This window comes from Camelus ferus, chromosome 17, assembly GCF_009834535.1.
Source record: "Camelus ferus isolate YT-003-E chromosome 17, BCGSAC_Cfer_1.0, whole genome shotgun sequence".
Classification (NCBI taxonomy): Eukaryota; Metazoa; Chordata; class Mammalia; order Artiodactyla; family Camelidae; genus Camelus; species Camelus ferus.
This window is the reverse complement of record NC_045712.1, coordinates 47,450,719-47,462,918: the sequence shown is the minus strand read 5'-3', so window position 1 is coordinate 47,462,918 and position 12,200 is coordinate 47,450,719. Positions and strand designations below refer to the sequence as shown.

At 41.5% G+C, this 12,200-nt stretch overlaps 2 protein-coding genes across 18 annotated transcripts in view; one reads left to right on the top strand and one right to left on the bottom strand.

Moving 5' to 3' along the window:
* LOC116657289 overlaps positions 1 to 12,200 on the bottom strand; it is a 319,209-nt gene that overhangs the window by 85,622 nt on the left and 221,387 nt on the right. For all 5 annotated transcript variants that reach the window (XM_032459396.1, XM_032459393.1, XM_032459395.1 and 2 more), the window contains one exon: positions 6,630 to 6,719. In XM_032459396.1, coding sequence (XP_032315287.1) covers positions 6,630 to 6,719 — 90 coding nt within the window. The remainder of the gene's footprint in view (positions 1 to 6,629; positions 6,720 to 12,200) is intronic.
* RBMS3 (RNA binding motif single stranded interacting protein 3) overlaps positions 1 to 12,200 on the top strand; it is a 629,715-nt gene that overhangs the window by 590,939 nt on the left and 26,576 nt on the right. The gene's annotated exons all lie outside the window — the stretch shown is intronic.

Below are 12,200 nucleotides of genomic sequence, written 5' to 3'. Positions count from 1 at the left end.
ATAATAAAGATCAGGATGGAAACAAATAAAATTGAGGTAAAAAATAGAAAAAAACATCAATCAAACCACGAGCTGGTTTTTTAACAGCGTAAACAAAGCTGACAAACCTCTGGCCAGGCTCACCAAGGAGAAAAGAGCAAGAACACAAATAAACAAAATAAGGAAGGAAAATGGATAAATAACAACCAATACCACAGAAATACCAAAAACCATAAGAGAACACTGTGAACAACTATATGGAAACAAACTGGACAACACAGAAGAAATGGACAAGTTTCTGGAAATGAACAGTCCATCAAAACTGAATCAAGAAGAAACAGACCGCTTGAACAGACTTACCACTAGAAATGAAACGGAATCAGCAATAAAAAAACCTCCCTACAAAAGTCCAGGACCAGATGGCTTCACACAAAAACTACCAGAGCTGATTGAAGAAGTCAGCAAGGTAGCAGCTTACAAGATTAACGTTCAAAAATCAGTGGCATTTCTTTACACTAAGGATGAATCAACAGAAGAAGAAAGTAAAGAAACAATCCCCTTTAAAACAGCACCCAAAGTAATAAAATACCTGGGCATAAATCTAACCAAGGAGGTGAAAGAATTATACACAGAAAACTATAAACCATTGATGAAGGAAATTAAAGAAGACTTTAAAAAATGGAGAGATATCCCATGCTCTCGGATTGGAAGAATCAATATTGTTAAAATGGTCACACTGCCCAAGGCAATCTACAGATTTAATGCAATCCCTATCAAATTACCCAGGACATATTTCACTGAACTAGAAAAAATCATAATAAAATTCATATGGAACCATCAAAGACCTAGAATTGCCAAAGCATTACTGAAGAGAAAGAAAGAGGCTGGAGGAATAACTCTCCCAGACTTCAGACAATACTATACAGCTACAGTCATCAAAACAGTATGGTATTGGTACAAAAACAGACATATAGACCAATGGAACAGAACAGAAAGCCCAGAAATGAACCCATAAACTTTTGGTCAACTAATCTTCGACAAAGGAGGCAAGAATATACAATGGAATAAAGACAGTCTCTTCAGCAAATGGTGTTGGGAAAACTGGACAGCAGCATGTAAAACAATGAAGCTAGAACACTCCCTTACACCATATACAAAAATCAACTCAAAATGGATCAAAGACTTAAACATAAGACAAGATACAATAAACCTCTTAGAGGAAAACATAGGCAAAACATTATCTGACATACATTTCAAAAATTTTCTCCTAGAAGAAATAAAAGCAAGAATAAACAAATGGGACCTAATGAAACTTACAAGCTTCTGTACAGCAAAGGAAACCAGAAGTAAAACAAAAAGACAACCTACGGAATGGGAGGAAATTTTTGCAAATGAAACTGACAAAGGCTTGATCTCCAAAATATATAAGCAGCTCATACGACTCAAAAAGAAAAAAATAAACAACCCAATCCAAAAATGGGCAGAAGACCAAAACAAGCAATTCTCCAAGGAAGACATACAAATGATCAAAAGGCACACAGAGGAATTCTACCAAACATACAAAGAACTCATACTGATCCTTCTCAAACTCTGTCAAAAGATTGAAAAGGAGGGACTACTCCCAAACTCATTCTATGAAGCCACCATCACCCTGATACCAAAACCAGACAAAGACACTACCAAAATAGAAAACCACAGGCCAATATCTTTGACGAACACAGAAGCAAAAATCCTCAACAAAATATTAGCAAACAGAATCCAACAGCACATAAAAAAGATCATACACCATGATCAAGTTGTGTTAAGCCCAGGGACACAAGGATGGTTCAACATACGCACATAAATCAGTGTGACACACCAGATCCACACACAAAAAAGACAAAAATCGCATGATTATCTCAATAGAGGCAGAAAAAGCATTTGAGAAAATTCAGCATCCATTTACGATAAAAACTGTTACCAAAGTATATAGAGGGAACATATCTCAACATAATAAAGCTATTTACGACAAACCCACAGCCAGCATAATACTCAGCAGTGAAAAACTGAAGGCCTTCCTGCTAAAATCTGGAACAAGACAAGGATGCCCACTCTCACCACTTCTATTCAACATAGTTTTGGATGTCCTACCACAGCAAGCAGGCAAGAGAGACAAAAGGGATCCAAATTACAAGAGAAGACGTAAAACTGTCACTATATGCAGATGACATGACACTATACATAGGAAACCCTAGAAGCTCCACACAAAAACTACTAGAAGGGATAAAAGAATACAGCAAGGTAGCAGGTTACAAGGTTAACATATGGAACTCAGTTGCATTTCTTTACACTAACAATGAAATAGCAGCAGAAGTAAAGAACTAATCCCTTTTAAAATCACATCCAAAACAGTAAAATACTTAGAAATAAATCTGTCCAAGGAGGTAAAACACTTATACAGGGAGAACTACAACATATTGATTAAGGAAATTAAAGATGACTTAAAGGAAAGGAAAGGAAAGATATCCCACGCTCTTGGATTGCAAGAATCAGTATTGTTAAAATGGCCATCCTGCCCAGGGCAGTCCACAGATTCAATGCGATCCCTATCAAATTACACACAACATCTTTCACAGAACTAGAACAAATAATCCAAAATTTTACATGGAATCAAAAAAGACCCAGAATTGCCAAAGCAATATTGAAGAAAAAGAACGAAGCTGGGGAATAACTCTCCCAGACTTCAGACAATACTACAGAGCTACAGTTATCAAGACAGCATGGTATTAGCACAAAAACAGACATATGGATCAATGGAACAGAAGAGAGAACCCAAAAATAAACCCACAGACCTACGGTCAATTAGTCTTCAACAAAGGAGGCAAGAATATACAACGGAGGAAAGACAGTCTCCTCAGCAAGAGATGTTGGGAAAACCGGACAGCAGCATGTAAATCAATGAAGTTAGAACACTCCCTCACTCCATACACAAAAATAAACCCAAAGTGGCCGAAAGACTTAAATATAAGACAAGACATGATAAACCTCCTAGAAGAGAACATAGGCAAAATATTCTCCGACATAAATCTTAGCAATGTTCTCCTAGGGCAGTCTACTGAGGTAATAGAAATGAAAGCAAAATAAACAAATGAGACCTAATTAAAGTCATAAGCTTTTGCACAGCAAAGGAAACCATAAGCAAAACAAAACAACAACCTATGGAATGGGAGAAGATATTTGCAAATGATGTGACTGACAAAGATTTAATTTCCAGAATATATAAACAGCTCATACAACTTAACAAAAAAGCAAACAGCCGAGTCCAAAAATGGGCAGAAGACCTAAACAAGCAATTCTCCAATGAAGACATAAAAACGGGCACATGAAAAAATGCTCACTATCACTAATTATGAGAGAAATGCACATCAAAACTACAATGAGGTATCACCTCACACCAGTCACAATGGCCATCATTCAAAAGTCCATGAACCATAAATGCTGGAGAGGCTGTGGAGAAAAGGGAATCCTCTTACACTGCTGGTGAGAATGCATTTTGGTGCAGTCCATATAGGAAACAGTATGGAGATTCCTCAAAAGACTAAAAATAGACTCATCATATGACCCAGCAATCCCACTCCTGGGCATATATCCAGAAGGAACCCTAATTCAAAGAGATACATGCACCCTAATTTCATAGCAGCAATATATACAATAGCCAAGACATGGAAGCAAACTAAATGTTCATCCACAGATGACTCGATAAAGAAGCTGTGGTATATTTACACAATGGAATACTACTCAGCCATAAAAAGAATGAAATAATGCCATTTGCAGTAACATGGATGGCCCTGGAGATTGTCATTCTAAGTGAAGTAAGCCAGAAAGAGAAAGAAAAATACCATATGATATCACTCATATGTGGAATCTTAAAAAAAGAAAAAAGAGAACACTAATGAACTCATCTACAAAACAGAAACAGACTCACAGACCTAGTAAACAATCTTAGGGTTCCCAGGAGAAAGGGGGTGGGAAGGGATAAATTTGGCAGTTTGAGATTTGCAAATGTTAGCCACTATATATAAAAATAAACAAATTTCTTCTGTAGAGCACAGGGAACTATATTCAGTATCTTATAATAACCTTTAAAGAAAACTAATATGAATAGATTATATATATGTATATGCAAAATAAATAAAGGTGTTTAAAAAAAAACAAAAACCAACATCCTCCATCCAGAGCCGGTGCTATGCAGCCTTCCTGACCTTGGTACCTGCTGCTCCAGACTCGTCTCTGACTCCTCCTGTGCTCCAGGCACAGTGAAATGCTCTCAGCTCCCAGGATGGCCCAAGCCTTGGGGCCTTCATAGAAGTGAGGCTATGATAACTATGAAGCAGTCCCTCTGGCTGGAATGCTTCCGCCTGCTGATTTCCCAGCAGGGATCTGTAGCTTGCTTTGCAGGGACTGTCTCGATGCTTCCTTCCCCTTACAAGTCTCCCTCATCCTTCCATCTTAGAGTTGCCAACTTTTCCTCTTCCCTTAGGTCCCTGGGAACCTCTTCCTCATAAAACGTAACACACAGAATCATCATTGTCTGCTTGAATTTTCTTTTTTTCCCTCTTAAGTCAAGACTACAAACTCCTTTAGAGCAGGGACTACTTCTATTTAGTAATAGTTTTGGGTTTTTTTTCCCCATGACCCAGTAGCATCTTGGAGATATTTAATAAGTACTTTTGAATGAAGAAATAATTCCTAAAAGTAACAATGGTGATTGGGTAAAAACCCCTTCTCTGTAATTCCAACCTGACCTTCAAAAGGTTAAAATAGCAAGAGGAAAAGACTCAGAATATCCAAGAAGTTTGGGAATTTGAATAAATGACTAGGTGTTGAGGGCTTTCTCAATGAGAAAGGAAAATCTCATGGACAAGAAAGTGAAAGAAAACGTGAAAGGATCAAGAGACAGCAGAGTTATTAGAAAAGGATCTTTACATGAAATAACTTCAAATATTGGTGGAAATCTACAATGTGTCTAACCATTAGAATACAGCTACTCTTCAGCAATGCCACTTACGTGGAAGGTTTCATTTGGTTCGGTTTTCCCTAGACAGTCACTGTACTCATTTATCTTAGTAACATTATTAGAATGGATCCCCCCAGAGTCAGCTTCTGCACATCCTTTCATACCCTCTTCATGGCCCAGGTCCCTCCCTGCTTCACCACTGCAAAGACACTGGTCTCAAGAATGTAGCATGTTGGCCTCATTTTTAAAGCAATTCTCCAATGGCCTGTGGCACGCCTTTTGCAGAGTCTCTGGAAGACACGCATCCAGGTGCCCACCATCATTGTGAGTGGTAATCAGGACAAGCCACGGCCTTTAGCTTTTTTTCATTTATGAAATGGAAAAGCACCGCCCCCAATCCATTAGTGATGCGCTGTTATATTGAGAGCTTACTGAAGAAAGGCCGACAGCCAGTGGACATAAGACCAGTTTCCCTTAAATAGGATTTTCACCCGCGATCAGACAAACCACTCTCTCATCTAGCAGGAAAGTTTGCGCTTTCTCCCTCCCCCTCTTTCTCCTTTTGTTTTGCCCTAATTTATCCTGACAGTCCATAAGGAATTGAACTGTGTTCAAAATGACATTGAAAAGTCTTGCAGATTAACAGCATTCATCGGGAAAAAAAATGTCAATTAGTCTTTTGAAAATGTTCTGCTTTGATTGTTTCGGTGGATGTTAGCCTCTTGCATTTCTTACTCTCAAAGAGATGTTTTCCCCTTGTTTTTCTTTATAAAACTGGATCTAGATGTCAAATAAGTAGCCATTCTGTTTTTAAAAAAGCAGTATTACCATTCCTTTGGCACTCATGTAGATATGACTGCCCTGTTACTTTCTCTCCTTTAGGAGATTAGGTTTGATGGATGGTCTTAAACTTGGCTAGTTCAGGCAAGACTTGAGGGTTTTTTTTTTTTTAATCCCCTAAACTCAAATGAATTCTTTCTGCCCTTAGCTGATACTTTATAAGGTGCCTGCTTGCTTTAACACTCACACACAGCTGGCACTTGCCCTTATCACCCAAGCCATTTAGACTTCGAGTTCGTTTGAGGAGCTAATTCCATGAGATGATAAAGTGCATACACGTGTGTGGAGAGCCCAGCTCTGAGAACGCCTCTCCTTGGGACTCATCAAGAGCGGAATGCAACCGCTCAGCCGAAGCCCATCGGCTTCACCTGCCTTTTCCTATAATCGCTAATTCGGGTGTTAAGAAAACGAGTATTGAAGCAAGCCATCCAACCGGCGCGTTCGTGTTGAAGCCCGGGGGTGGGCAGGGGTGCCCATCGGCACCTGTCCTCCCCACAGCCCACTCCCCGGGACCGGACAGAACGAGGTGGCGTGGGGCCCCGGCCGCACAGACCCCACCCCCACCCCTCCCCCACCCCCCCTCCCCTCCCCCACGCGCCCCCCCCAAGGCCCCTCCCGCCCCAGCCCCGGGGCCGCGCGCCGCACAGCAAGGAACGCGAGCTTCCAGGTAGAGGAACACGACGATCCCAGCCCTCCCAGGCGCTCCGTGTGCCTTTTCGCCCGCGGACGAGGATATAACCACACCACCTAATGCACAGACACCGCGAGTCAGGAGAGATGTGAGAGGAGTCCGTGGGGACTCCATCCTACTCACGGGCTCGGGTCCCAAGAGCTGACTCGGCGTCTTCAGGTCTCGGTCACCAGTCCTCACAGTGGGGTCCCAGGCGAGCAGCATCAGCACCTCCTGAGAACAGGTGGGGAGAGAGACACCTCTCAGACCTCCGCACGGACACACTAACCCCAACACGGCCGGGCCCGCCGGAGCGCCTTGAACAGCCCCAGGCGCGGCCCTCGCAAGTCAAGGCGGCCTCGCGGCTGCGGGCGCTCAGCCCGAGGCGGGCAGGCGGGGCGCGCGCGGGGAGGCGGGGCTCGCTGCGACCGCGGGAGGAGCAAATTGCCCGGGAGCAGCAGTAGGATGCCTGCTCGCCTCTATGATGCAAACTCTTTCCTTCCAGAATTCCCTCCTAGGTGGTGGTTCTCTTGTGAAGGTTTCCTTCCTTCTGCATGGTGTGTTTTTAAAGACCAACACAGATGGACTTAAGTTGGAACAGGAGTAGGAGACTGGGTCCTTGGGGAGAAAGAGAGAAACCCCCTATTTGAATTTACATAATACGATCAAAACTCTCCAGGGGGTAGCGGGTAGCTCAGTGGTACGGCACATGGCTAGCATACAGACGTCCTGGGTTCATTCCCCAGTACCATACATACACACATACACCTAACAAATAAATAAAACCTACCCCCACCAAAAAAAAAAAAAAAAATCAACCAAAATAAAACAAACAAAAAAACAGAACAAAATGATGAGGACTCATGGCCCAGAATGACATACTTAGCAACCCCAGGACGATGAAACCATGTGAACTGGTACACTGGTACAGTGTGTGTATCCACCACCACATGGTGAGTTCCCAAGAGATGCTTTTAGGATCACTGAGACCCCCAAATCAGAATGGGAGCTCAGTCCTCCCTCTTAATCTGAAAGGGAGGGAACCAAAATTGTTGGCAAATTTAACAGCAGTAATTCCTGGGTATGAAGGGCGTCTGGTCTTCTTTTTCCCCTTCTGTTCCATTCACACTCATCCTCCAGACGTCAGGGAGGTCTTACTAACGTCACCGGTTTTAACTTCATTTTTAAAAGGACCAAGACTCTTACGAGATATGTCTATGTACACATACAGGCAACCACACCACGTCAACAAGCATCCGCCTTCCCCGCAAGTTCCTCTGAGCCTCTAGAAATTAGGACAGCAACTAAATTGGCCTTTTTCATTTTCCACTGGTGTCAAATACAGCTAAGAGGATTACACCATCCTTGGATATGAAAGCTTTTTTTTGGTAACTGGCAGCATCTAATCCTGATTATTCACTGTTTGTATTTCTAAAATACATAAAACTGGAAACAAAGCTTTCCACTGAGTCCCTCATCTCACACCCAAGTTGACCTTGGCTGTCAGCAGACTCAGTGTGCCGCACTGCTAACAGCTGGCATTTCTCTCCCCCTCCCCACGCCCTCGACTTTTGCCAGTGCCTGCGGAATCCGGGGTAAAATTGAGAAGAAATTTTATTGGGCATATATTTACTTGTCGCTCTTTTCATAATTGTTTTCAGTTCCTTTGGAGATTTTTTTTTCTGTTTTACCTTCCTATTCTTCATGCAAGATTCTCCAAGGAAGAATGACAGACATTCAGAGGACTCAGTGCAAATCTATCACTTAAACTTGATGCATCTTTTGGTCATTTATGTGAAATGTAGATTTCCTTGGGGAAGATATTTAAGCACAATTTCCCCAACATCCTAGGGTAGAAAATCTAAAGTTCTGGAGCACATTGGAATCAGCAGGTGAGCATTAAATAGCCTAATGCCCAGGCCACACTCCAGGCCAATTCGATCAGGTGTCTGTAGGTGGGACCCAGGCACCAGGATGCTGTTCAAGCAGCTCAGCTGATTCTAATGTAAAGCCACGTCTGAAAAACCAGAGTCCTAGAGACGGCTCCTCGGTCTCATGAGATATCAGTGTACTGACAAAATTAAACGTTTGAAGGTCCAGCACCTTTTGGGAAATGAAACAAGTTGTATTTGTCTTCTTAAAGTTGCCTGTAGAGTCCCACTCAGTATTTGCACATCAAAGACTGAGAAGTCCGGCCCAATTGAAAAACAAACAAACAAACACTGAATAAACAGAAGGAAAGAGGGAAGAGACAGGAAACCTCATCTCCAAGAAAAACAAAAATATCTGCTAGCTTGGTTTACTCCATTTTTCAAACTTGTTGACTCACAGTAAACAAGGCTTGGTGGAACACCTGTAAGCAACTCCTGGGACCAGCCTTCCATGGAATATAATTTGAAAGACACTGAATAAAAGGGAACCAGAGCAAAGTCTTTTCTTGCAATGCTTATTGGAAACCTGCTCGTATCCAGATTTGCTTCACTCTCGTGAGGCATTTATATTGTAAATAACTTACTGAGGTTAGCATAAGGGTTTAGAAATTACACAAGGTGTCTGATAGAAATAGGATACTTGGGTCACAGGCACTTGAGGAGATTTAGTTTGGGAAAGTCAGTCTCCCCAAATCAACAGAACAAACAAGTTAGATGTGTGGTATCTGGAGAGATGGGACATGCAGAAACACCGGAAAGGTGTGGGAAATCCAATCAGGTGGGAAAGTGGGGTCACATGACAATAGAAATACACCAGGATAGCTTAGATCTGGTACTCAGGGGCCAGTACAGGGGCAGTTTGGGACGATTCCACATCCCCACACTCTGTTTGATATTCTTTTCTCTTAAGCTTTTCTTAAAACTTTACCTTAGAACTTTATACCCCTAGGACCTATCCAGTCAACTCTCTAATCATATAGCGTCTTCTTTCTTTCGTCAAAATTAACCTCAGTCCATTTCTCAGCATTCTCCTCACTCCTCCTTGAGGGCCAGTTAGCTGGTAAAATACCCATTTCTGAATTGGTTAACATTTAGCCCTGGAGTGGAATTTTAGGCAAAATGGATTCAGATAAACATTTAAAAGGGACAGTCAGCTCTCAGTGTCAGAGAAGGCTCCTTGCACAACTGGGTTTCATTGACAAGATCAGAGGACCCAGTGCCCAATAGGCAAGGTAACAGAGTGTGACCCCGAGCCTGCTAGGTTTTGGGCCAGTTTTATCAGAGTTGGTGATGTGTATTTTTAAAATCATTTTCTCACTTGCTTGATTTCCCCTTTCAAATTCATATGACCTCCCCAACCACGGGGAATAATTAAACACTCAGCTCGAAATGGTTTAAATTAAAAATAAGTGTGCTGACTCATGTCCCCAAAAAGCCCTAGAAATGCTGGTTTAAATGATGTCACTAAAGATCTGTTTTCTTTCTACCGAGCTGCATGTCATCTTCCCAGCTTCGCCTCTGATAAACCCAGTTTTCACCCCTCCAACACCATTGTCAAGGTAGCAGAGACATCTTTACAGGCTCACACTACTCCAAGGGAAGAGAAAAGGTCATTTCTAGAATTTTACACACGCACACAAAAAGAATGTTTTCCTCTCCCAGAATTTCCAACAAACATTTTCTCTAGTCTTATTAGTTCTACTAGGGTTATTTTCATCCACTTCTGGACCAGGGATCAGGGTACACTAACTGCGGAGTCAATCACATCCTAATTATATGGTCGGGAAAGCGGGATGTAAGAATTCCCAAAGGAAATACTGGTCACCGTTGGGATGGGGAATGGATGTGGAGTGATTGGAAAGAACTGGTCATTGCACATTCCTTCTGCCCTCCTCTCTAGAACCAAACTTACTGTAAACGTTGATTTTTACTTTTGATCTTGAGTCATGACTTAGTCATTGATCCCTCTTTGTAAATTTCTTGCCATATTTTATAAATATCCTTTAGAACTACAAAAATAAAATAAAATAATGTGATTTGCAGCAACATGGATGGACCTAGAGATCATCATTCTAAGTGAAGTAAGCCAGAAAGAGAAAAAAAAATACCATATATCACTCATTTGTGGAATCTAAAGAAAGGAAAAAGAGGACACTAATAAAGTCATCTACAAAACAGAAACAGACTCGCAGACATAGTAAACAGCCTTATGGTTACTGGGGTAGAGGGTGGGAAGGGATAAATTTGGGAGTTTGAGATTTGCAAATGTTAACCACTATATATAAAAATAGATTTTTAAAAGTGTCTTCTGTACAGCACAGGGAACTATGTTCAATATCTTGTAATAACCTTTAATGAAAAAGAATATGAAAATGACTATCTGTATGTATACGCATGACTGGGACACTGTGCTGTGCACCAGAAATTGACACATTGTAACAGACCGTACTTTAATTAAAGAAATATCCTTTAGATAAGAATTAGGGATATTTATTAAGAAATTAAAACCCATATATTTTCATTTTCTATAAAGGTGCATGAAATTCATCAAGGGGTAGATTGGTTTCTATTTGCCACTTTAAGACTCACAGCACCTTAAACACAGTCGGCTTCCATGAATATTTTTGAATGATATACGGAAAATATAGTCCTTTGGTCAAAAGAAAGAAAAACAGGACTAAAACCTCTAGAAAAAAAATCTGTACTTAACATTCTAGGAAAACCATGTCCACAGTAGCCTGTGAGTTGGCGAAGGAGTGCTCTCAGGCCCTAAACAAAAACTAAAGTCTTCTAGGATATAGAAATTGAGGGCAGATGGTGGGACCAGGCCAAGGACAATCAGGAGATAAAATTAAGAGTAGTCAGTATCTGTTCTGATGTTTCTTTCTGTTTGACTTTTTAGCTGCCTTACTTCTTCTATAGCACCTCCCTAAAAAGTGCACTTCTGGTCTCTCCTTCTTTATATCTTTTATAACCATCAGTTTTATTTCTTTTTGGAACTACTTCTTACATGCTTCTCTCCATCATCAAACCTTTATTTCTTATTTTTCCAGTCGATGGAAAATATTAAGATGGAGGGTAATTTTTCAGTCTTTTTGAGTCCTCTGTATACAAATTTATTTTCTCTAAGAATGTAACCCAGAGGTCACTGGGTCCCCAGACACTCTGGAACCAGACTGGATTGTCTGGAATCTCTAATCCCGCACCCTTCGAAAGTCCCCAGCTTCTTGCATGATGTATTTAAGTTTTCGAGACCATTAGAGACACCTCTGTTGGCACTCTCTACTCCACAGTTCTTTTGTGTTGGTTCAGATGTGAAATTAACCCCCTTCCCAGCTTTCCCACAAAAAGTCCTACTCAGAGTAACCTGAGGGAAGAGCCGAGGCCTGTTCGGTAGTGGACACATAATGGACCACTAAGCGATTTCAAACTGAATACAAAGATGCATTCCTGTGCTTCAGATGCCCTTCAGTGGCCTCCCCGATTAGGGATCTCACAGCCCTTCCCCTCCTCCGTGTGCTCAGCCTCTCCCACCATCCTCCACCCTCCACCTCGTTTCCTCCGACTCCCTCTTTTCCGAAACACGAGCTCCCTCCCTTTATAACCTTTGTAACTGCCTCTTCCTAAGTGGTCTCTGTGGACCCTAAGCGTTTTATCAATGTAACTTCCAAGAGAGAGAAATGACTGTTTCCTGCCTAAGCTGATTTCTGATCCTGCCAAACTCTTAAGTTAATGAAATTTTCGTCTTGTCCTGATAATAACACCAATAAAAATAAAACCAATG